This window comes from Oculina patagonica, chromosome 6 (assembly GCF_052425735.1).
Source record: "Oculina patagonica isolate OP01 chromosome 6, crgOcupat, whole genome shotgun sequence".
Classification (NCBI taxonomy): domain Eukaryota; kingdom Metazoa; phylum Cnidaria; class Anthozoa; order Scleractinia; family Oculinidae; genus Oculina; species Oculina patagonica.
This window is the reverse complement of record NC_135763.1, coordinates 13,223,797-13,249,146: the sequence shown is the minus strand read 5'-3', so window position 1 is coordinate 13,249,146 and position 25,350 is coordinate 13,223,797. Positions and strand designations below refer to the sequence as shown.

The window sequence follows — 25,350 nt, the reverse complement described above, 5'->3', positions numbered from 1 at the left end:
AGCAGTAACACAAAAGTTGCAATCAGGTGTAAATAGTTTTGGTACATAATTTGTCCAATAACTATGAAGTCCTGGCGGATTTCCTCTTAAGATATTTAAAAAATGTTTAAACATTATAACAATATCGTAGTGGAAGAAACTGTAACATTAAAATCATTAACCCTATTCAGATTGGGCATCTTTTCAGACAAAAAAAAACGTCAGAAAACTGCACAAAATTACTACAAAGTACTCCAAATCAATAGAGCTGTGCTTAAAAACCGTGCAAAGGGTAAAATAATTGCCTAAAAGTTTTTTTTCATTAATAGAAACTCGAAAACTACAAATTTGGGAAAAACGTGCCTGTCAAAATGCCGCTGTCATGGTCACATCAAGTTGCTGACACCCCCAACCTACTCTGCCAAATTATTGCGAGATAAATTTTAGATAAACTCGCAAAGTTTGGCAACGTTTGGTTGAGCTTCAAGCAGCAAACGTGTGAGCTGTTATCGTTGGAACATGGGTACATTTTTTTCAGTTCGTTAGCGTTCAAGTCAGGGCGGACACTTTACGCCCCCCCCCCCCCCCCCCCCACGGGTCTGGAAAGGGTTAAAGTCATTATTGAAATCAAGAAGCTAAACCCAGTCAAAACACGCCTACCGTGGAAACGTCAATTCACGAGGGCAAAGATTTTTACGTTTGCAAAATGTATCCATGTTCCAACGCTAACAGCTCACATGTTTGCTGCTTGAAGCTCAGATGGAAATGCGCCGTGTTCATGATGCTCTTTAAACGTGTCAACCAATATCGCTTGAGGCTTTACTGCCTATTTGTAAACTAGCCAAAAAAAGGAAAGCCGAACAAATAATGAACGATGCGTTTGCAATAATAAAATTGTGCCATTTTTTATATAAATATGTCTTTTTCTTTTTCAAGCGTCTTATTGTTTGCAAATTAAAAATAGTATTTTCCTGAAGGCGAATTCCACAAATTCAAGAATTGTCAGGATGCTCATTCCAAGAAAAAGACCGAAGTTTCCTCCCAAATTTGCTGAAAGGACAAACAAAAAAATAATAAATAATACATTCAAGCGTTTTCGTTCGCGTTATAAAATATATAGGGTTAAAAGGCAAATTTCTTAACATTAAAAAACACCTTGGCTCTAAGGTTGGAATAAAATAAAACAGAAACCAGGTCGGTCGGTCGGTATTGTATTCATTTTCTTCGAGTTTATTTCAATTTATAATTAACCATTAGACTACGAGCCCGAGTTTTCTATGAGCAAATAGTCAACGAGGCGCAGCCTCGTTGACTATCGCTCACAGAAAACGAGGGCGAGTAGTCTAATTGTTTTAGTAGAAACTCTAAAGGATTGCAGTCCAAAACCTACAATATTGTGCACTTTGAAGACAAAATTTCAAACAAACGCGACCTACCTATCAAAGTCCAACCCTGAAAAACCGGAGTTTGTTCAATCTCATCATAGCTCATATCTTGGAAATAGATGTCCAAGGAAATAATGTTGTCACTGTAAAGAAAAAACAAATTACTTACGGCTGAATGTTTTAATACAAATAAAAGAGAAAAAAACATTGAGTTTCGCACGAATCCATTTAACTCGGATCTATAAATGTTCCCAAATAGTGCTCATTTTGTTGTCTCAGAGAAAACCTAATTAACTTTAAAATCTTATTGTGTTGAACAATCAAACTTAAAGATGAATTCCAGTCCATACTGCGCAATCTCGGCTGCAATGTAAGCCTCACACGAAGGAATGTTTACAAGCAAAACTTCAAATTCCGCGATAAACTTACCTTTTTCTTCATTATTAGCACCAGATATCTTTGCAGAACAAATAATGCACCTATCAATGTTAAGCCCGAGGGGGGGGGGGGGTGGGGGGGGGGGGGGTCGGGCTAACCACGGGAATTTGATCGTGAGGTAGGTCCCCAGGGTAGGGATTTTGATCGTACGTGATGGCCCCAGGGTAGGGATTTTCGGGTCTTATATGAAGGTTTGAAGGACATTTGACCACATTTCATGGGGATTTTGACCAATTATTTTGTCCCGGGGGTGGGGAATTTGACATTTTTTTATAGAAAATGTCAAAATCCCCACCCCTTGCCCGACCCCCGCCCCCCCTCGGGCTTAACATTGATAGGTGCATAATAATGAGTAGAAGAACCTTGACGCTATTTCAAACCGACGTTTCAGCTCATTGAGAATTCTTGAACGAAACGAACCGTAATGGCAGACTAAAAAACTTCGTGTATGCTATCACCGAAGTGTAACGTTTCAACGAATTCAAAACAAAAACGAAAACAAACCCCGAGTCTGCGCAGTACGGACTGGAAATCATCTTTAACATGTCCAGGAAGTTGTGGTGACATGTAGCGCTTTGGACTTCGAGCGCTGGCCGGTCCCACCATTTTGTGTTCTTATAAATAACAACTTATATCTCGACTATATCACCGCTTTTTCTTTTAGCTGGATGAGCACTGGAATCACGACAACTTGTAGGAAAACTTTCAACGGGCTAGAGGATAACCTTTCAATGGCTCACATATCATACAATAGAGGAAGCCACATCCTAAGTTACCCCAAACAAAAAACAGAGTCAAGTTTCGGTTGATCGAGTGTGGCTCATTTAGGCCGAAGCATGGAAAGTTTCTCAACACCAATACTTACTCTATGTACGCCATCTTTTCCGGAACTGTCATTTTCAGGAAGTGTTCATAGAATGGAAAGTCCTTTGTAATATTCACAGATGAATTTAAATTTTGGATGAAAACATTCCTCTGTAGACCGGCATATGACAAAGACGTTTCATACTCGATGTGCTCACATGGCTGTGTGCAGTCTTCCTCACATTCGTCCTTTTCTTCAGATGAACCAAACGTTCCTAAATACGTAAAATAAACGGATATTAAACATTCCATGCAACATTGATGAATTAACAATCAGCTGTAAGGTGACAAAAAGTTGTATAAACACGACTGACTGACTGACCGACCGACAGACAGACAGATAGGCTGACTGACTTAGAGACAGACAGACTGACTGACTGACTGAGAGACAGACTGACTGAATGACTAACAAACAGACAGATAGACAGACAGACAGACTGACTGACTGACTGACTGCCTGACTGAGTTACAGTAACAGTAACTGTAACAGTCACAGTAACAGTATAACTTACACTCCAAAGGAAGGTATTGGTCTAGTCACAATAAAGGCTCTTTTATCAACTATGGCATAACGACATAACAAGAACAAATAACAAGCAAAGAAATTACAATAGATACTTACTAATCTAAGTAAGTACCTTATTTTATCGTGATCAACTAAATTGAAAATCAGTTTGCGATATGATGCAATGAAGCTACTTGTTATCGACTATTTTGCTTGTTTACAAGCAAAATGGAAAGATATAGTGGGGAAGCTTGTCACTCTCTTACTGAATTCCGTACAAAGTTGTTAACTCTTAAGGAACTGTTTGTTAAAATTCTTTAAAAGACATTTGCATTCTTCCATGATATGTTCGAACAACAATTCATGCAAAATAGTCGGTATCTCGAAGAGATCTTTGATTAGAATTGTCTTACCCTTTGCAATACATCACTAAATCACTAAAAAAATCTGAAATTTAAAATACAATTAAAACTACTCCTTGAAGTTTTAAACTGTAAAGATGACTCTATTGAAGTCTCTAAACTGAAAAACATTCATAAAATTTACATAGCCAATATTATATTGTAATTATATTGTTAGTTTACTTTCTTTATGAACACTTACTGTATGCAGGGAACATGCAAAGCACTGAATCATTTGGGGCGCAAATTGGAACCTCTAGATCTAGAAAATAAATCACGGATATAGTAACATCCTTTAATATTCTGATTTCAATATTCTAATAAAAGGTCTTCCAGAAGATAGGAAAGGATATCAATATCTACTAGCAGGTAACTAAAACTTCTCTTAAGGGAATCAAGTTACCATTAACTTTTTTCAACTCTCCTTCAGATGCATACTACTAAAGCAACGACCCTTTTTGTTTTTGGAGTAGCAACCTTTTCTGCCGCAGGTTTGGATGTCGCAACTTTCAGGAAGTCACTACTTTCGGGTAGCTGAAGCGTGTGCCATGTTTAATCCAATCCAGCGTAAGAAAGTAAAACTGGGCCGTAACTAGCAAGAGGCAAGACACCTGCCTCGTCTAGATCGTCTAGATTTTAACCCAAAACAAGAAAACTCTTGACCAAAATTTAAAAAAAAAAAAAACGTTCAGGTGAGAAAATAAGCCTGGTTGACTTTTCTGATTAAATACTTCATTAAAAAATGCTAAAAATAGTGTCCCAGAGCTATTAGATTTTAAATTTTTCTTTCCAGACCCCGCTAATGACTCGTGACTTCGACACTTACAACTTTTGCCTCGTCAATGACGAAAGTCGGGCTACGGCCATGTAAAAGTGTCTTCAATATATAGATAGCTAAAATGATCAATCCTTTTGAAGAGAGTCGGCTGTTGAAATAAAAAGCTGTCTAAAACAAAATTATTTCATATGGTGTGTTATTCGTTTTTCCATTGTTTTTCGTAGCAAGTTCAGCTGCATTTGAGGTCGCTTCTATTGTAGGAGTTCGTTATTTTCGGAGCAGCGCTATTTTCGGGATTTGCTAACAATTGAGAATGTTTTCGATACTTTCGGAGGCTCGGTACTCTGGACATCGTTACCGTCGGACCTTAACAGCACATCAATTATTGGCCTCAGTGCGAACAATTTCTTTGGTAGATGGAAAGTGGAATTCTTATCTGGTCTAAAAGAAAGGCACATCTCAAGTACAAAAATCCCGTGGACACATAATGCTATTTACCTATCCCATCATTGAGCCTCTCTATATAAGGGTGTTTCCGAAGAAATCGAAAACGCGAAGATCGCCGCGGAAGAAAACGAAAATCTCAAGACTGAAGCGAAGATCTGAAATTGATCAAAATTCGCGTAATCAAATTGAACACTCCGGTATAAAACTGTTAAAATTCGTACACGCTACAGAAAATATTTGTAATTTCTGAATGTTGGCATTTGACCACATTTCTCGGAAAAAACGAACGAACGAAGATAAAACGAAGATCAGTGCTTAAAAAAACGAAGATTGCAAAAAAAAAAAAAAAAATTGCGAAGAAAACAAAGACCGTGGGTACCCATAGAGAGGCTCATCATTTATTTAACAAATAAAGAAGCCTAACCAGTATACTGTCATAAACACGGGCATTGAGAACGAGGGAAATGTAGAAAACATGAGCCGCAGGCGAATGTTTTCTACATCTCGAGTGTTCTCAGCCCGGACGACAGTATAAAACATGGCTTAGCTTCTTTCTTTGCTTTATGATATAGATTTTAGAACGCGAGTGAAAAGTAATAAAAAAGAAAAAGGCGAGAAAAAAATGAAAAGCAGAAAATAGTTTACGGGAAGACCAGAAAACTGACACAATTTCATTCAGTATTCGACGTAAAATAAGGCTAAGCATTTCAGGTAAGTTTGTTACCTTTTAATCTTGATCTTGTCTTTTTGAACTTCGATAAATTCACCGACTGACCGAGTGCAATCGTCTCGTATATAGTTCTCGTGACTCCGTCCCTCTTCGTTCGACTTGAACAAGGCGTATAATTTCCAGAAAAGCTATTGCTTCGGATATTCCCGTAAACCTAATTGTTGTCACAATCATTCCAGATGAATAGACGATTTAAGAGGAGATTGTCGAAGAAAATCTTCGAAAAAAACTCTCTCGCTCGCTCCTTGCGAGTTTCATTCAACTCGCAGTGGACACCGCGCCACAATTTTTCCCCCTCACTTCGTTTACATCAAAATGAAATGTCCAGTGGATTTATACTTAAAAAGGAATTTAATAAAACAATTATTCCATTCGCCCTTGTTGGATACGAGTGGTTATAGCCAACGAACAGTCAACGACGCGCGAAGCACTCGAGGAAAGCTGACGAAAAAAATAAAACATGATTTTTCTATGTTTTATACTCTGATAAAAATAGGTTTTTAGCCAATCAGAGCGCGCGTAGACTCCTATCTATATTATAATAATATATGATGGTTGCTTTACACTTCTTACCTTCATATTCTACAGGGCGGCAACCGCATGTTTTTATCACGAACCTGCTCAGGCACTGCATCAAACAGGCGGGTTTTGAATACTTGTAACGGCTGTCTTTAAACATTTCCAATTTTCTGTTTGAAGTGCAATTCGTTGAGTAAGGTGACTTTAAGTTCTTTATCTACGAAGAAATAAAATTAGAATTTATTTTAGAGTTTTAATTGAATATGTCAGTAAGCCTAGCCTGATTAGTAAATTGCGTGACATTTGTGGCAACAAATGGAGCAGTACATTGATCTTACCGAAAATTAAAAGAGAAAGAAATAGCATTAGTTGTAGGTATTAGGATTAATAAGTCTACAAGAACTTAAGCGAAGACAGTTATGAAGAAAAAGTAAGGGGCTTTATATGCAGTGTATGATCTAAACAAAGAAATACTCCTGTTTCCAAATAACTCAAATTACCTTTTTCTTAAAGATTGAACTATAACCACACTTCTATTATATTTTAGTTTTAAATCTTTTCACACCTTCCCCTGCATATATTTCCAATTACGCGCTTACTCACTTTTTTACATTCGTTAAGGGCTATAGTATAATAGCCGAAAGCTTATATTTTCTTAAACGTTTTTAACCAGAGAACACTTTTTACATTTTTTATTACCTTTTTTCTTCTTTATGGCGCACAGAGTACGAACGCCTGGCTGAACAAGGAAACCAAACTGTTCCATGTAAGGAAAGGTGCCTTGATCATGTACGAGTACTGTAAGCCCCGCAAATGGGTAAAGTGGATTATCTATGTAACTGTCTCTTTCGATGTTTAGAAACAGCTTCAATCCGTTCAATTGGCCTGCCACAGTGGTATTAAGTACACGATGACCATTATATCCGGAGTTGAACGTGTAACACTGACCAAATAACGAACTTGTATACGAGGTAAAGTTCTCAGCCCCACAAACTGCGCCGTCGATGTAGCAAGAATTAAATAGCGAGCTTGGTAGGAGCAATTCCTTGATTCGATGGCTAAAGACCCTAAAGGCCGATTTACACGGTACGATTTTGTCGCATGCGGCATGCTTGCGACATGCTTACGACAGGCTTACGACACGAATTGTGTCGTGTAAATCAAACCTACAACTTCCAAGGGCGCTTTCCATTCGACCCAAAATTCTGGTTTGAGTTTCCGGAAAATTCCAGTGGCAAATGGAACAGTATTTTCCAACTTTTCCGGTTGACTGCACGGAAGGCAAAAAAAATTTGCATATGGTCAGGTAGTGCGTCTAATATGGAAATTTCTACGGTGCATTAAAATAATGCACTGTGGCCGGTTTCCTGCAAATATAACTCGATATATATAAAAAGCATTCCGAGCACTGAATATAAACGCCATGAATACCATCGTGGCGACAAATACAGGGACCTTTCAAAAGGCACACTACAAGCAACGAAAACCCCCCCAACATAAAAAGTTTAATGAGCAAAACAATGGCGTAGCCTGCACGCGCGTTATAAATATTTGTACATTTCAGTTTGCTGCCGCCTGCAAAACAACAACGAAAAACAACCGAGTTCACCTACATTTTTTTTGGAGTTTCAAGATGCTTCCTTAACACATGTAGCTGCTTTCAGCTGCACAAATCGTAAATTTCTGCCGAAGGAACTTAGGCTGAGTGTAAAATGGTAGCTTTTTCCAAAATTTCCGGAAAAGAGGACAACCTCGCAAGGTAGACCCAAATTTTCGAAAAAATTTCCGGGAATTTTTAGTTCCATTTGGTTTTGCTTCTGGAATTTCCGGGGTTTACGGTTGAATGGTTCGCATTTCGGAAAGTCACCACTTTCCGGATTCTGGAAACTTCCCAGAATTTCTTACCATTTTCCTTGTTCCGAATTTCCGGAAGATTTGGTCGAATGGAAAGCGCCCCAAGTCATGTCGTAGGACTGTCGTAAGCATGTCGCATGCGACAAAATCGTACCGTGTAAATCGGCCTTAAGATAGATGTTTGGAGGAGCTCGAAGGTAGCCAGAAAAACGATAAAACACCTCATTGTGGCTTTTTCTTGACTCGTTGTTAAACATATCTTTTGATCCCGCCAACATCTTTGCATAAACGTTAAGTTTGTCATCGATGTCTTCTTTGCTTAAGTTCTTTCCCTTTTGGTAGTCCATGTATATTCGCCGGTTTATCATGTTAGAGTTGCAAAGTGTCACCGCGGGAAATGTTAAGTTGTTGTTCTTCTTCGCGGTCTTTTTCGTTATCTTCGTGTTAAAAGGTCGTTCGCCAAAAGCATGTACAGTTTCAGAAACTTGATAGATGCAAAAACCAAGGCATGACACAACAGCCAATGTCCAAACAAGTCTTCTGAAAACGTTTCCAACAAACAAAAAAACGAGCTCCGTGAAGCGATGTGTCTTGGGCAAAGGACCTTAAGGTTTCAGGTGCATTTTGGCGGCCTTTGTTGAAAATCGAGTTTGTGTGTACATCCTGAAGTTCACTAGCACTCTCTTCAGCACTTTGAACCTTATTTTTTACTTGCATCACAAAAGCCATCCTTTTTTCCAAATCGTTCTTGATTTTTCTTCCCTAAAACTGGACAAGAAAAAATGCGAAATGGCGTGAGCGGTTTTTAAATTGAAAGTGACGCTCTTGCCTTCCCATCGAAGTTCGTTAATTATTGATGAAGGGTGAGAAAATGAAGTATGGATAATTATATAGTCCATTTTTACAATTTTTCAAATCAAAACAATATGTATTATAATAACTTTTGACGCCCTAAAGTGCAATACACAGTGAGTAATAAGTTTAGTTACATACGCCCCCTTGAAGTTTCATCAATAGCTTTATATTTAAATAAAATAAAAGTAAACCATAGAATAAAATCTTTTTCAAAGTTAACAATTGAAGTTCATTTTGAATAAATCTTGTTCAAATAGTGAGTTAGATTGTTGTTAAGAAAACAGTAAACAAAACATAAAAATAATTAAAAAAAATATACTATCACTGCAGGAATAAAATCACTTTAACGAAATTTACATACTCCCGTGAAACAATAATGCTGTGAACTTAAATTTTCAACTAGCTCACTATGGGGAACGCTTTCTGCAAAAAGTTAATTAGAAGTAAGTTAATTGATATCGCAGCGAAACCTTCTTCTAGTGTATGAATTAAATCCATATAACTGACCTTCTAAATGAGCTACAATACACCGACAATACATTGATTATTAAACATGAAGTGTAATAATAATGAACGTATTATGACAATGCATAATAAACATGTAACTGTCATGTAGTAAAGCACAAATGAAACAAAAAAAAAAATTAAAAAAATGTATTTAGTTTGAGTTCCCTAGTAATGATTTCCGTAGTAGTGAGTTCCTTAGTGAGTTCCCTAGTAGTGAGTTGCCTTTTGAGTTCACTTGTGAGTTCCTTTTGAGTTACCTTTTGAGTTACCTTTTGAGTTTCCTAGTGAGTTCCCTTGTGAGTTCCCTTGTGAGTTCTTTATTGAGTTCCCTATTGAGTTCCTTAGTGAGTTCCCTAGTAGTGAGTTTCCATGAATACACTGAGTGTACGAGATACAATCAACTCTCTTTATAGCGGACACGCTCGGGGCGTCGCTTAATTTCCGTAATAGCGAGGGTCCGTAATAGCGGGAGTCATTTCCAGTCAAATTCCTGTAGCTTTCGCCAGGGATCTGGATTTAGTCTGCAATAGCGGGTGTCCATAACAGCGGTGTGTCCGCAAAGCGAGAGTCGAGTGTATTGTGTTTTGATATTAGCAAAATATGTTAGTAGTACAGTTCGCAAGGTAACTGATGTAAAGAAGTGCCTTTCTTTTTTATCGACTAGTTTGCTTGTTTACAAGTAAAATGGTAGATATTGTGGGGAAGCTTGTCACTCTATCACCGAATTCCGCACATTTTTGTTAACTCTCAAGGGACTGTTTTAAATATCTCAAGGGATTACTTTCCGCTGTGGGTGATCAAAGCGTCTCACTCAATAGTAGTCCGTCAACACTTGCGATCTCGTAGAAAAAACGTGACTTGTCAAATTCACAAACGTTATATAACAATTTAAAAACGTGACTAGCCCAAATCTTACGTGACATAACCAATTGAGAATGTGAGGGGTCCAGCGCTCGAAGGCAACGAAGTTTAAAACGATTAACAACGCAAATTTGTACTGGTACAAGTCTTTCACACACTAAAACGTTGCTAATATTTAACCAAAGGGAACTAATTTCGTGACAATTGATTAATTTCTGGTGAGTTGCACAATTTAGATTTTGCAACATCATTCAATGCAGGTGTGAAGCGGTATTTACAAGTGTTTTTGTAGCCTGTTGTGAAATTACTTCCGGTACCCGGTGGAAGCAGTAAACGCTGAAAATTTTTGCTTCTGTTCAGAAGTTAATGCATCGCCATTAGAAAATAAAAACAGCAACTGTTTTACTGGAAATGTAGCCGTTAGAAATGGCATGTGTAGCCGTAAGGTAAAGAATAACGCGAGGAGAAGCGGCTTTTGGCAATATCCAAACGAAAATTCACTTCTCAATGTTGGGTAAAGATTGCGTGACGAGACAAAAGGTAACTCTGTCGTGCGTAACCTTTATCGGGAACCCTGCATTAGGCGAGTAGAAATCTTTCAATTCGAAAGGAAACAACTATTTCGATTAAAGGCAAACGTCAAAGTTGAAAGCAAGGTGCGATGTAATGTAAGCTGAATGTGTTTGATGTAACATATTCAACGCGAAATAAAGGAATCATTACGGAAACCACGTTGCTTATTATCTTTTTTGATGGATTTTTTTCTTCCGAACGCGGTGGCCTAAGTGGTTAGCTTGCTGGACTCCGGATCGAGCTGTCTGGGTTCAAGCCCTGGCCGGGTCATCGTGTTGTGTTCTTGGGTAAGACACTTTACTCTCATACAACAACAACAACAACAAGAAGCTTTATTTGCATGACTGTAAATTTGTTACAATATTGCAAAAGCGTAAACTTATTTAGTAATAATAATAATAAAAATAATAAAATAACAATATATAGTAAAAAACAAAAATGATTCATATAAAATTAATTACATTGACAGTATTTTGTTACGTAAATCAAAACAAGATGATATAAATTAGTGCCTCTCTCCACACAAGGTGTATAGATGAGAACCGACGAATTAATGCTGGGGGGTAACCCTACACTGGACTAGCATCCCATCCAGGAGCCGGGGAATACTCCTGCTCTTTTAGGGCCTGATTACATGAGCCGAGCTGGTCCGGTTAGCCGAGATGACTTCCAGCCCGGTATTATGTGAGCCGAGCCAGGCCGGGATGGACAATATTCTGTAGATTTGGCACGAACGAAGGGTTAAATTTAGCACGAATGATTTTGGCTCGAAGATTGTGTTGGATGTTGTTGATGACCTTTTTTCAGCAATTTGTTGCTTTATTTTCTACACTAATGCAGCCACATAAGCTGTTTAGCCTCTAAAAAGAGGAATATTGAATTTTTGTGGTCGGCAGTGTGCTTTGAAGAGAAATCTAATGCTGGCTCGGTAAGCCGGTTCTGGCCCCGGGTGAACACGATTACATGAAATATTTTCATCCCGGCTAGCCGGGATCACGATATCACGATACAGGGATGTCGGCTAAGATGGCTGGCGCGGTTGTCATGTAATTGCAAAATTTATTTATTTATTTATTTATTGCGTTTTCCAGACGCCTTCTCCTTGTAAAAAGAGTAGAACATCCGTTTCAGGCAAAGGTAACTTTGTTGTCCTTAAGCAATTTAGGAAAGGAGAACATTGTTCAGCTAAGAGACAAAATTGTCAGTGAATTGTCAGTGATTCAGAGACGAAAACGTGAAGTGCATGGATTACTGTGCAGCACGTGTCCCAAAATTCCTCAACTTTGCCTGAGAAAAAGGATCTTTTAGAGCTCTCTTTCGTTCACCTTTCGACAAGTGTATCAGAATAACACAACTTCGTTCTGTGCGCGTCAGCTTTAATCATTTCGAAAAATTAAAGGTTTGTATGGTACATCGATGGTACATCGATTCAAGGACCTAGTAAAAATATTGAGATATTAAGAACTCTGTTACACATAATATGCATCCAAACGCCACAATATACACACCACAGCAAAGGACAACAATGTGCAAGTATTTTTTAAAGTTTATTTTTTATCAAATAACAAAGCCCTAACTATCGCCTTTTGAAAAGTTATTATGATAATTATTCAATGATTTTTCACAGCCAGACACCTCTGACCACACAGAAAATGGTAAGCCTGTGCACTACAATTGGCATTCTCGTCCCCATAGCCCTTTCGTTTCTCTCAGCCGGCTTGGCACGAGAAAAAGAAGGGCTCTGGGGACAGGATTTTTAAATTAATTCGAATTTTTTTGATTGGCTGCTTGGAACAAAGAATTCCTAAACTGAAGTCAAAAACCTCGCGACCCTCTTGTACATTTTTTTGAAACGCCATGACTGCATACATGAAGACCGGAAGTCCTAGAATCTAGGACTTGAAATCCTGTGTCCCAACAGGCCTTCGTTTTCTCGTGCCAAGCCCCAGCCGGCTAAGAGAAACGAAAGGGGTATGGGGACGAGAATGTTCAATTGGCAATTAAAAGGCTAAGGCAACTGATTAAATTACAATGCCTCCAACAACATCATTGCCTGGATATTGAAATTCGACAAGACCCTGGGAACGATGCTATGGTCCGTAAGTCAGGGAAAGAAAATTCGCTTGCATTTTCGATTTCATATAAGGTAAAAATAAATTTCAGTTCTGTTATTTTCTTATCAATTGTTTCTCTATAAAAATATATTTTTCAGTTTTCTAAAGCTAAATGTAATCACGTTTTTGTTTATGAATTTCTTTTCAATGACATCACTCTATTCAATATTGTTTTGTTTTATTAGAAACTATAATTATACTATGTTGAATTATTAGTTAACGTAATATTGTGGTTCAATTTTACCCTTGGTACAATTTGATATTTTCATAGAGTATAAAACAAAGGAAAGTACCAGACTGTGTACCAAGAGTAAAATTGAGTCTCAACATAAATAATACTACATCATACCGCCAAATGAATTACTTAATTATACAATTCCAATTATACAATTCCTCTAGATCTAACGTCTACACATTGGAACATGTTATCATACATTGCAGCACTAATTTAATGAAAGAATCTTTTCATTTGGGAGAGCAAGAGTTGTTTTGGCTGAACCTTCGTCGAGGCCCTCATTAAGTTTCCTACTTTTATTAATTTATCCAATCAAAGAACAGCAGGAGCACCCAATAGACTCCGAACGTTGACAGCCATCATGGCGCGATCAGTTGCTTAGCAACCTCAAGACGAAAACCGTGGGCACAGTCCAGTCTAATAGACATGACATTTGCCATCAACTGGTACTTGTTTAGCACAGGTTATTTCTGAAGACGTTAAATTGAATTTCTAATATTTAACGCTGAGACGGCCCGCGCAATGAGACCAATGTTGGATACTATGGCAAGTCAATTTAACTACAACGATGTTTACTTTCATAATAAATCAATCGTTCCAATTCTCCAAATGCTGTAGCCTCCTTAGCGTCTAGCCCTTATTTGGATCGTCACGCAAGATTTGCATAACGCAACGCTTGCGTGACCACTCAAATAATGGCTGCCAAGGAGACTGCGCGTATTCACGATCTGCTTCCTTGCAAACTTATCGATAATTTCTTTTTTGAAATGAAAAGCAGCAGCGTCATTTTTTTCCGCTTCATGATTTTACTGATAGTTCTTGCTCACGTATTTTCTATAAACCTCTACGCTGACAGGTGAAGGCCAAAAGCGGCCATTCTTCCCAGCATGTATGTAAGCTTTGTACAGAGCTTCAGAAGGCCGGTCCACCGTGGGAGGTCTGACTTTGTGATTACAGTCCAGCGCAAAGGGTTTGTGTGCTGCCCTAAAACATCAAATACAAAATACTGAGTCCATTTTGCCGAGTTTTGCGGATTTTCCTAAGCAACCGTGTGTACGTATTAAGTTCTAAAATATGTGATCATATCTTTAAAAAGTTCCTGAATAGCCAAAAAGCGCTAGTTCGTGCAACTTTTACAGTGGATATTTTAACCAGTTTTCGATTGACTGTTAGAAGTGATCATAATAAATTGGACAGAAGCCACCGAACATTTAGTGACTTTAAAGTTCAGATCGGATGAATCCTTCTAATTATAATCAGTCTACCGATCGCCACAGACAAAGTGTAGTTAAGGTTAAGGTAGTTAAGGTAATTAATTTTTTTATTTATTGATTTTTATCATAAGAACTAGGCCATTTAAACAAACCCGTAAAAACTAATTGTTCTTCCCTCGCTTTACACCGGTCGCACTCTCTATTCTAATTCTAATTGATTCACTGCGTAATTTTCTTTCTCGTGATAAGCCACATGTGATTATTCCTTTTGCTTCGATTTTACCACAGTTAGAAATCCCATGATACAACACATAACATGCATCGAACAATTTCTACGTTTTTTTCGTTTCGAAGTAATCGAGAATAAGAGCTATCACAAACTAAGGGAATTACAGTAAACAGAACTTCAGAGTGATCAGCTTACCAGTTGTAACGAATGTGTTTTACTCCTGGGCTTTCCTTGTCAGGAAGAGCAGTTTTTCCAAACTGCACAAACCTACACAACAAACAAACACTTTTGATGAAGATTTGTGAGAGGTTCAGGTTTCTGAAAAATCCAAACCTCCTAGCCTGCAAGGCTGTTCCAAGCGTTCGGTCATTGGGGAACGGCGCGAAAAGAAAACGGCGAGCAAAAAAAAATAAGGACGGGGCTGGGTTTCTCTCCCTAGTCCCCTCCCTATCTTTTTTTTTTGCTCGCCGTTTATGTCTGTGTCTCTCGTTATTCTTCGCGCCGTTTTTCACTAACTGAACGCCTGGAGCAGGCTACAAACCTCCGAGCCCAAAGAACTGTTAATTGGCATATATCACAATAACCAGACAGTTCGCAAGCAGCCGCGAACAGAATCCTTTCCTTTTTGTTTCTTAAGGATAACACGGCCCGTTGACTTAAACGAAGTTACGCTCACGTTGGGTGTGAGGAAATAGGGAGACTGTTTGCATTCTAAGAAGAAGAAAAGATTTCTGTTGGATCAGGCAACTAGGAGTATTTCCACACCTCCCTGGATGGGATGCTAGTCCATCCCAGGGGTACCCCAGAAAGAGACACTGTGCGAGTAAAGCTAGTGTCTTGCCCAAGAACACAACACAATGACCCCTGTCAGGGCTCGAACCCAGACCGCGCGATCCGGAGTCCACCACACTTTCACCGCGGTCAAACGTCTCAGGCAGCTTTTCTTTCCATTTCGGCGTTTTTTGTTCGTATTGAAGTGTTAGTATGAGCAAGGATAGATAAAAATAGTTGCTGAGTGTAAGCATAATCCCATTTCCTCAGGTAAACGAGTGTTTTTACTTTTTAAATGTTCCGCATCCGTACCCAAGTGCTTTGACAAATGGCGCCGACAAGTCCGCATATCGCTATTTTCAAACACGTAGAACTTTTTTAGTAAAGCTTCAAAAAACTTAGTAAACCCTCAGAATACCGGTAATCTATCGAACTTTGAACTGTGAAAATTAAAACCTTATCTTTGCAGTACTTTTCTTATTTTTTGCATATTTCTGTCGTTTGACCGCGGTCGGGAACACAACACAATGACCCCTGCCAGGGCTCGAACCCAGACCGCGCGATCCGGAGTCCACCCACACTAACCATTAGGCCACAGCGTCTATCACAAGTCTAAGACTAAAGAAGTAAGTAGTAAAATGATGATATAGAGCGGTTTTCACTTGAGTGTCGAAAGCACTTTGCGTTTGCTTTGGTTTTGCGTTCACTACGCTTAGTGATTGGTTTAAAAATTTCGCGCCACTTTCTCGGCCAATCAGGAGTAAAAATAAAACCAATCGCGACTCGCTTGCGCACGTTTTCCCGCGCTTCGTGCCAACTACATGTCTTTGCTTCGAGTTTTGATTGGTTCCCTGGATTGTCTGTGTCGTTTGTGATTGGTCAGAGTAATAACTTTGGTTTTGGTTTTACGACACTCAATTGAAAACTGCTCTATTTACCTGTTATAGCCTTCCATGCTTTGGTCCTTTGGTTCCTTGAGTCCAACACCATACACATCTTGCATAGATGGCAAAAGCTCCTACCAAACGTTCGACAAAAAATGTGAAACCCATCTCATCAGTTCTTGCGATTTGCTTTACAAATATCATTTCCAAAAGAACATATTACAGTTCTACTTACAATAATACCTCATGATAATATTAAAGGAGACGCTAAATCGAAATTACTCTGGGTGCCAGAGGTTTTTTTCTTTCTTGCATTAAAGACACTATTTGTGAGCTGTGAAGCCGCGGTCGTGATCACGGCTTCGCCGCTTGCAAATAGTGTCTTTCCTGCCGAAAGGAAAAAACCCAGGGTAAATCGAAATAGATTGAATATCTAGTTTACACAACATTCCAACGGAACGGAACGGAAGCAAAATTACATCTACAAGGGGAGTTCTAATTTTCTTGTTGGTGTAATTTTCTTTCTCCTTTTTTTTGTTCCAAATTCAAAAAGGGGAGCATCTTGACCAAAAAAAAAGGATTCTCCCGAGGAGAATGATAGAAAACGTATGATAAAAGTTCAGAGAACATAACATAACATAGCACACCTGAAAGGAGACATAGCAAGTACTGGTACTGTTGCTTTTCTCTAGCAGAGATACCGCTGAACTGTCATCATCTGAACTGGATCCATCATCGCTGCTCTCATCCACACTGAGCGGCTCAGGTGCTGCACCCACTGCTCTGCGTGTAGGAACTGGGCGACGGCTACAATAACAAAAATACCAAGCAAATAACGTAAGGACTTGGCTGGTTAACAAAAAAACCAAACCGTATCTATAATAACTGGGCCTTTCCAAAGTGACAGCGAATTTTAACTCTGTATAAAGCTCAGGCGTTTAGTTTTCTGTTGGATCGCAAAAAAGTCTATATTTTCCTCTCGAGATATCGATGCGACGCCGCGTTTCGCCCAACGAGCTCACGTTATAATAGTTACTGTTTATTAATCGTCAAACTTCGTTTTGGTGCGAACGATCTTAAAGTCAACACCCAAAACGGTTAAAACTCTTACACCATATTTTTACTACAACTATGGACATATTTTTGAAAACTTGTAAAAAAAAACCCTGAATATATCATCGTATGTGTCAGTGCCCCACCTTTCAATGTTCTCTGTTCTCGTAGAAGGATGTTTTGTGCCAACATTTCATACGGGTGGGAAAGAACAAAATGTGTGTAAATCGTCAAAAATTGATTTACTCTCCTTTTGTATACGGCAGTTATTTATTTTACCTCTGAATATGGAGTTAGAGCGGTTTTCGAATTAGTGTCGTAAAACTAAAACCAAAGTAATTACTCTACCCAATCACAAAGGAAACAATCCAGTTAACCAACCAAAACTCGAAGCAAATACATCTAGCCTGTGCGGAGCGAGAAAACGTGTGGAAACAAGCCACGATTGGTTTTGGTTTAACTACTGATTGGACGAGAAAGTGGCGAGAGATTTTTGAACCAAAACCTTAAGCGTATTAATGCAAAACCAAACCAAACGCGGATTCCTTTCGATACTCAAGTGAAAACCGCTCCACCATTAAACATAAATAAATTAAAACTGAATTCCTTACCCGGTGGACTTTGCAGGAGCTCTCACCACAAAAGGACTGTGATTATGAGCAGTTGGTGGCATGAAGTCTCTGAAAACAAACATGACAAGCGTTTATTTTACACAATGGTATTACGCACAAAATGCGTAAATGCTCTGCGGTCGTGTAATGAAAATCACAACTCCCTGACACAACGGTAAAACACAAAACGAACTGTGTAGTCGTAAATATCGTAACAAGATTTAACAAATCGACAACATTTTTCCCTGGTCTGCACTCTTTTATTAAAAACTAGCCATGGTATATTGCAATTCCAGAGTTTTGATTGGTTTACAGGCCATGGTATATGAGCTCATATACCAGGGACCATAAATATGGTAGGTGTACGCGTCAGCGAGAACGGCCGGGGAGCTCAAATATTGCAATTCTTTGGGTGTTTTTAAAAAACAATTATTCCACTCGCGCTTGTTGGATATGAGATAGTTATAGCCAACTCTTATCCAACGCGCGCTCGTGGAATAGTTGTCAATTGTCAAATAGACCACAGAAGTGACGTCATAAAACGTTCAAAACTTAAGTGGAACTACGAGCCGTTAGGTGAGTGGTTTCACTGCAAAAATTTGGACATTTTATGGCGTCGAAAGGCTGTTCGCAGGCTAATGGTATATTAGAGTGCAGACCATGGAAAAATGTAATCGATTTGTTTTATACCATAACACGGAAAATTTACTGGCGAATTAGATAGAAAATTGGTGCAAAGTCTCGCGCGCGTGACAGCTGGTAAGATCGCATAATTTTTCACTTGAAGCCGACGAATTTGTGGAAATGTCGCCCTAAATGTTCCAGCTGCCTTTTTACAACTCACTTGATTATGTCTTTTGGAAGAGTCGCGTCAATATCTCAGGTTTTTCGAAATTTCCCTTGCGTTGCGTTACAGGTTACATCACTTTCATGGCCTATACTCTCATCGACCATAACTTTCGACCAATGAGCGCGCGAGAATTTTCTCAGAGCTGTCCACTACCTGAATTTCATTTATTGTTAGTTCTGAGAATTTGGTGGCCCACTAACGCATTATCCCTGAGTTGACGAATTTCTTTATTCTCCACACCTGTTTACTAATAAATGCATTAAAATTGTAAGGAGAAATAAACTGCTGATCACGTACCTGCAAGACTTCTGCATCAGATGAGGATAGAGAGTCTCCAGTACAGATAAAACATCCGGCTGATAATACTCTGAAAACATGTCCACCAGTTCATGATCTGCTGGGTCTGAGTAATGTCTGCTTTCTTCTTTTTCTTTGTTGTTTTCTGCCTCGTCCGAAGGCATTTCTGAACAAAGAAAACAGTGCATTTGTTTGAATCAGTGCTTTTAAAATAAAGGTGATGATGTTTTTTTGCAACTGACGGCATTTGTTAAGCTGCCTTGCCCGGGGGGACTCTCATGAAAGGGACGGGGTCAGAAAATTTCAAGTTAACCCCTTAAGGGACCAATCTGGGCGTGGTTGAAGCATTTTTGGCCATGCCTGATCGGTCCAGACTGCCAACACAGTATGTCAGTGTTTAATATTTTTTTACATGCTACCCTAAATGAGACCTTGATGGCTAAATATATTGGCGTTCAGTCCTGAACACCCTAAGCGAGACGACGAGCATCCCCGTCCTTTTCATATACAGTGCCGTAGCAAGGGTAAAAGTAGTGGGGGGGGGGGGGGGGGGGGCACGCGAGCGCCGGAGGCACGAGCTGCTAGGGGGGTCTGGGGGCATGCCCCCTCAGAAAATTTTGAAATCTAGAAGCTTGGAGATACTATTTCCAGCGTTCTCCAAGAGCTCTTTGTGATTTACGCATATCGCGAATTATTTACTTCCTATACTGTCTCAGCAAACCACTGAAGAGAGTATAACACTTGCAACGTCAATTATAAAATAGAAAACCGACTGTCTATGTATCTTGAAAGCAGCAAATTTTTCACCTTTCAGAGTCATCATAGTACGTTCTGGTCTTAATTTCTGGTTTGTTTTAGTTTTTGGCCGTTTAACATTGTTGTGCATCACCCTACGTACGTTAAAAAAATGAAAAGAAGTACAAATGTTATTGTTTCAAACCTCTCGGGAGATAAAATTTTATTTTCAACATTTTATACAGGTCTGTGTTTCCTTTTTGGGAAAAAAACTGGGGGGGGGCACGGCCCCCCCCCCCGGCCCCTCCCCTTGCTACGGCACTGATATGGGAGTCACTACTCTCGTGTTATTGCTTTACGTTCCGGCCATTCTTAGGGGAACTAGTGACTGGCTGGGCCTGTTCTATGATTCCCTAGTACACCGTTGGAATTAAAACAACAAAGCAATGTAACACCACCATGAAATGATCAATACCAACCATCTAGGGTAGGGTGGGGCAAAGAATTCACCACTGACTGATCCCACCACTTGGTGTAACTGTGAAAGAAAGAATAAACATAAGAAAGCTTTATGCATATGCAGAATTTCTTATAAAAAAGGTTTCACTGAACAAAGAAATGCCGTTGCCTGTAGCCCGAATAAAGAAACGTATATCTTCGCCGCACACGCTGAATTCTTTTCCCGCTCAAGTGACGTCTAAGTGCACTTTCCATCAGTCAGAACTGGCCGGTCAGACCGGTATATTCGAGAACAGAATTCCGTTGTAAGTCAAGTTTATCCTGTCAAATCAGTCAATGCATTAATATTTTACACTGTTGTGGTGGATTGGTGGGTAAATCTCGTGGCAAAGGTCCATTTCACATTCAAAACCAACAGACCGGCAGCCCAGTTATGACTAATGGAAAACGCCCTAAGTTTTAGGCCGAAAATTCCACACTGCTGAGGTAAATCTGTGGTAAGGTTGTTGTTCAGTTCTAAATTTTCGCGCGCAAGTAACAACCAATCAGACACACGACACGGATCTCTGTACAGTACGTCATAAGTGTGGTATTTTTAGGGTCCAGTCTCTCTCAGGAAAATACACTGAGCGAGCGAAATAAAACAATGTTTCAGGCTAACGATGCTGTGTGGTGCGTTACCTCTTCCTGTTTTTAGAAGCTCTCAAGTCCCATGTTGTGTTGTGATGTAAGTAGTAATCGCTTGGTAATTCCCAGATGTTGCGTTTCTCCTGCAGCGGTAAAAATATCCCAAGAAACAGATTCATAGCTTGCTGCTTGTCAGCATCTGCAGAGAGGGTTGAAAGATACAAACTTTGATTAATAAAAAATCAATTACCTTATTTAGGGAGGAAGTCACATCAGCTCTTTGCTGGTTTTCATGCGGGTCCTCTATCCAGGACGAATGTGGCAGTTAACACGAAAGCAAACTGTGGTTACACGACCCCACAAGCTTGTCAGCTTTCATCTTCATCGTGTTTAAATAAAGGTCACTTACTTACTGAACAGTACTTGTGAATCAGAACTTGAAAGAGGTTATCTTACCAGTGAAAGCGTTGCTGTAGTAACGAGATACAGTCTGCATGATGTCCCTGGAGTGCGATGTAAATGGGGACACTTTGCGATAGGTGCGAATTCTAAAAAGAACAAAATAAATATGTACTCAAAATTGCGATTCTCCTAACTGATCGCCATACATAACATCTATGCTAGTTTGGAGAATTTGGTTTTACATCAAGAGAACTCCTCCAGTTGATCATTTTTGTTATTCTCATAACCTGTCTGCTGGACATTATACAGGTATACAGTAGAACCCCGGTAACTTGAACTCGGATAACTCGAACAACCCCGCTAACTCGAACTAACTTCCATTTCCCTTGGATTTGACCCCACTTTTCAGTCATTTTTACTCGGTTAACTCAAACTCGGATAACTCGAAAACCCCGCTAACTCGAACTAATTAAATTTCGTTTCCCTTGAACAAAATTTGGGTCAAATTTACCCCGATAACTTGAATTCCGGTTCTTGCAACTCGCCACGGTTGCCCATTGATTAGAGCAACGAACAGATCACGTACTTGACAGCCAATTTTCCACTTTTATCATAACAATGTATGGTTGTATTAGAGTTCTGGCAGGATAAGTTCAACTTGCACTGTACTGTATACTGAAGTGCTAAAAGATCAGTAAACTGTCAATTATTAACTCGGCAAATTAAATATTCAATCGACCCCGATAACTCGAAACCCCGCTAACTCGAACTTTTTTTTCGTTTCCCTTCAGAGTTCGAGTTACCGGGGTTTTACTGTAGTTAGGAGAAGTTGTCCATTCTTGGTACGTAACAAGTTAAAGTGTCTATAAAGTGTCTATATAGCCAACAGGTTTTTTGTGGTTTTCGTCTATTATGCATTAACAAGAATCCTAAAAGAAATTTTTGGATTCCGCCACTTTTTCGCTGCAAAATCGAGCTTTAAAGTTCCGGCTTCGGCCACACCCAAAGAAGTTGACCGCGTAATCGAGGATTGGTGATGAGTGACGTCATGTCAGGAACCGCTCGAAGTGTTTGTATTCTCACTCAAGAAAACAAGCATCTTACCCATGCACAAGTTGTGATCCACCATACTGTAAGGCAAGGGTGTCGCCATGAGCCTCATAAAGATCTTCTAAAATCCTGATAAAAAGCGTGAAATAAGAATTAGACTTATCATGAAATTTTCTTATTCAAGTAACCACACTGACAGTATTTTCATGATACTTAGTAAATCATCAAAACACAGTAAAAGTTAGCTTTAAAATAAATTTTAAAAAAGTGAGCCCTTCATCAAAGCAAATTGACAAAATTTGCTTTAGAAACTCGTTTTTTTACTCCCTTCCAGAAACTGTGCATTGAGTTAGGATTCAAGTCAAAATGCAACCCATAAGACAACAGTTTTGAGGATATCCAAGACATTTTGTTGACAAAGTGTTTAAGTATTGCATCCTGCTTAATGCCCAGCTGTCAAATTAACGAAATTAAAAGTGAAATTAAAAATTATCAAACCTACCTAACAGAGTCTGAGTCAAACTCCACAAATGGTTTATCAATCACTCCTAATGCGTGTAACTAGATGGAAAGTAAACACGATTTAGTACTGATCTAACGGTACGCAATTGGTTGACTAACAGATAGCTCTGTAACAATGGTAGATCACTGACTTTATCACTAGCAGTTTTTCTGTGGTGATTTACGAGTCAGAATGGGAGGACAGTAAGAACCACTACTTTTTGTCAACAGCATCGCCAGCACAGGGTATGTTATTTGTGGTTTAACAGTTAAATCAATAGCCCTTATGCATGTTTACGTCAGACTCACTAGTTTAACCACCAAGTCTCGCTTTCGAAGTGCAAACTTGCAAATTTTATAATGAACGAATTCCCTAAGCAGCAAAGATGAAAAGAATACCTACGTAAAAACTGCATGAAGGTGGCAGAAGGTTGAAAAAAATTCGCGTAAACGAGGCTTGATGGTGAATTTTGAGCATATGACGTTATCATGCATAAGGCCTATTGCTTTGATTACCAATTAGTCCACTTTACAATTTAAGATACAATGAAAAGCACTTATACAACATGTACCTGAAAACCAAGTGCGCATTTGCCAACCATGAACTGGGCAGTGTTGGTTCTGTCCAGACAATCCACACAGTTTGTCCTAAGCACACCATTCTTGGAAAAGAAAAAAGGGAATTAAAAAAAAATAGATTTACTGGGCTAAAGCACGAAGTAACTATACAACGATTTAAAGTGTGTATATCACAAAATCTTTTATTGGCTTTTTCTTTCGTTGATATGCTTAGATAAAGGATTCATAGTTCATCTTGAAAATTCATCAAACAGTTGACACATTTCGTGTCATATACACTTTAAAGGAAGCCATAATAAGTTTTAGGTGTTTTTTTGCCATAGCGGTGCGCGGCCAAAAGGTACGTCACGTGACCTTTGTGACGTCTACTTGTTTGATGAATTTTCAAGATGGCTGAGAGTGCGACATTTCGGAGGCAAAAAATGAGGAAAAAATTTTTTTTGGACAAATTTTAACCATGAATCCTTTATCTAGTAAGCATATCAATGAAAGAAAAAAGCCAATAAAAGATTTCGTGTTATATACACTTTAAAGAAAGCAGCAACTGGAAACATTAAATACGATGGACTAGAAATTTTCACATGGACACAGACGCTTCTATTTTTCTAGCAAGCGTGAAGCGTGAGCGCTCTTTTAACCCACCCCACCCTGTTGCATTCGTGATTGTTAGAATCTCCCACGGTTTATAATTTGCTTGTGTACTCTTGCGAACTTTAGAGAGGGAAGACGGCCTGTGAATGGAAGAGATGATGAAGAATACCTTATGTTGGAATGTTGAATTTCCTGAAAAAAGTTCATTATTTTTAAAGATGGAAAGAGTAGTTCTAGATGTGGGATATGCAGCGATGGCGGAGCATTTTTCCAAGAGGGGGGCTGACTAGTGACTTCAAGTGGGGGGGGGGGGGGGCTTAAAAGACTCTTCTCTTAGTAAGTCTTCATTTTATCGGAAATTCTGGGGGGACTAAAGCCCCCCCCAGCCCCCCTGGCTCTGCCGTCCATGATATGTGAAGATGATGATGGTGTCAGGAATTGGTACCACTAGGCAGGGAACCAATGATGACAACATAACAAAGGGTTTAACATCACACAGTAATAACAAGCATGCACCTGTTCTCTTCCAAGATAATCATCGGAATATCCAGTACCACACATGCCAGTCAACCTAAAACAATGTTTCCACATTTTAAAAACTTATAATGTTACATCAAAGGAAAGTTTAAAAATTTATAAGTAATTTTGTTACATTGTACTGTTCCAGGAGATATCCACACCCACCGTAAAAAGGTCCTTGGAAATTCTGAGAGCAGGGAAGGGGATTTCAGTTTTTAAAAGAAACTATGAAGCTTAACTGGAAATTCCAGAGGGTGGGGATTGGGTCAAATTTACATCAAAACACTTTCCACAGGAGGGGTGCAGATATTTTCTGGAACAACACTGCAGATTTCTGTGGCTCATCATCAATAAGGCAAAAAAATGAGAGCACTAAACCCTATCTTGGCTATTTGTTGACTTAAAAAATGCCAAGTGCTCAACAAATCATTCATTCAGTGCATAAAAGATGAGACGTTTTTTAGATTAAAGGATTACTAATTTGGGTCTGTGGTGAATTTAAAATGCAGTCTTGGGACTGCATTGGGTCTGTTGGCAACCTTGAACCATGACTTTCAGTGCGCCTTTACCATATCTCACATACAGTCCAAGCTCTCTTAACGGACACTCTCGTAAGTGGACAGCTCTACTTACGGCCGCCTTGTTTAACACCCCGTTTTAACTCCCATACAAACTCTGTATTTTTACATTCTCATAAGCGGACATTCCCGTAAACGGCCGCGGACACATTCAGAGATAACGAATTAGACTTTTTCTTTGTTTTTGAGCTCCCGTAAGCGGACACCCAAAAGAAAATCCTATGAACAACCACAGACTGTATCTTGTTTTTATCAGTCAACTTCACATCGCCGTTCGTCACAATGATTTTATAGTAATCACAGTACCATATTTCAGTGTTTGTTTTGTCGTCATCCACGTCTGTCCTGTTATTGT

At 39.1% G+C, this 25,350-nt stretch overlaps 1 protein-coding gene, 1 long non-coding RNA gene and 1 pseudogene across 4 annotated transcripts in view; 1 reads left to right on the top strand and 2 right to left on the bottom strand.

Moving 5' to 3' along the window:
• The window catches only part of LOC144657325 (polyphosphoinositide phosphatase-like), a 111,328-nt gene that overhangs the window by 75,029 nt on the left and 10,949 nt on the right, over positions 1 to 25,350 (bottom strand). Inside the window, exons 15-27 of one of the 2 annotated variants that reach the window (XR_013571506.1) lie at positions 24,415 to 24,469; positions 23,301 to 23,390; positions 22,730 to 22,788; positions 22,282 to 22,356; positions 21,232 to 21,323; positions 20,830 to 20,974; positions 20,169 to 20,227; positions 18,955 to 19,120; positions 17,808 to 17,876; positions 16,791 to 16,950; positions 16,198 to 16,277; positions 14,684 to 14,755; positions 13,223 to 14,029 (exon numbers count right to left, since the gene is read on the bottom strand). Coding sequence is in view for 1 of the 2 variants with exons in the window: in XM_078517663.1 (XP_078373789.1) it covers positions 13,852 to 14,029; positions 14,684 to 14,755; positions 16,198 to 16,277; positions 16,791 to 16,950; positions 17,808 to 17,876; positions 18,955 to 19,120; positions 20,169 to 20,227; positions 20,830 to 20,974; positions 21,232 to 21,323; positions 22,282 to 22,356; positions 22,730 to 22,788; positions 23,301 to 23,390; positions 24,415 to 24,469 (1,300 nt within the window). In the remaining variant the exon portion in view is untranslated. Of the gene's footprint in view, positions 1 to 12,230; positions 14,030 to 14,683; positions 14,756 to 16,197; positions 16,278 to 16,790; positions 16,951 to 17,807; positions 17,877 to 18,954; positions 19,121 to 20,168; positions 20,228 to 20,829; positions 20,975 to 21,231; positions 21,324 to 22,281; positions 22,357 to 22,729; positions 22,789 to 23,300; positions 23,391 to 24,414; positions 24,470 to 25,350 lie in introns of those variants that run through there. The other variant, XM_078517663.1, reaches the window with a different exon arrangement.
• On the bottom strand, positions 808 to 10,894 carry LOC144657397 (acid-sensing ion channel 2-like; annotated as a pseudogene). Its single transcript, XR_013571514.1, has 7 exons — positions 8,070 to 10,894; positions 6,749 to 7,117; positions 6,101 to 6,265; positions 3,775 to 3,834; positions 2,668 to 2,881; positions 1,416 to 1,507; positions 808 to 1,029 (listed from the first exon to the last, which is right to left on the bottom strand). The product of XR_013571514.1 is annotated as an acid-sensing ion channel 2-like (transcript).
• LOC144657402 (uncharacterized) lies at positions 15,708 to 16,997 on the top strand. The gene is made up of 2 exons (XR_013571520.1): positions 15,708 to 15,885; positions 16,836 to 16,997. It is a non-coding gene; the product is annotated as an uncharacterized LOC144657402 (long non-coding RNA).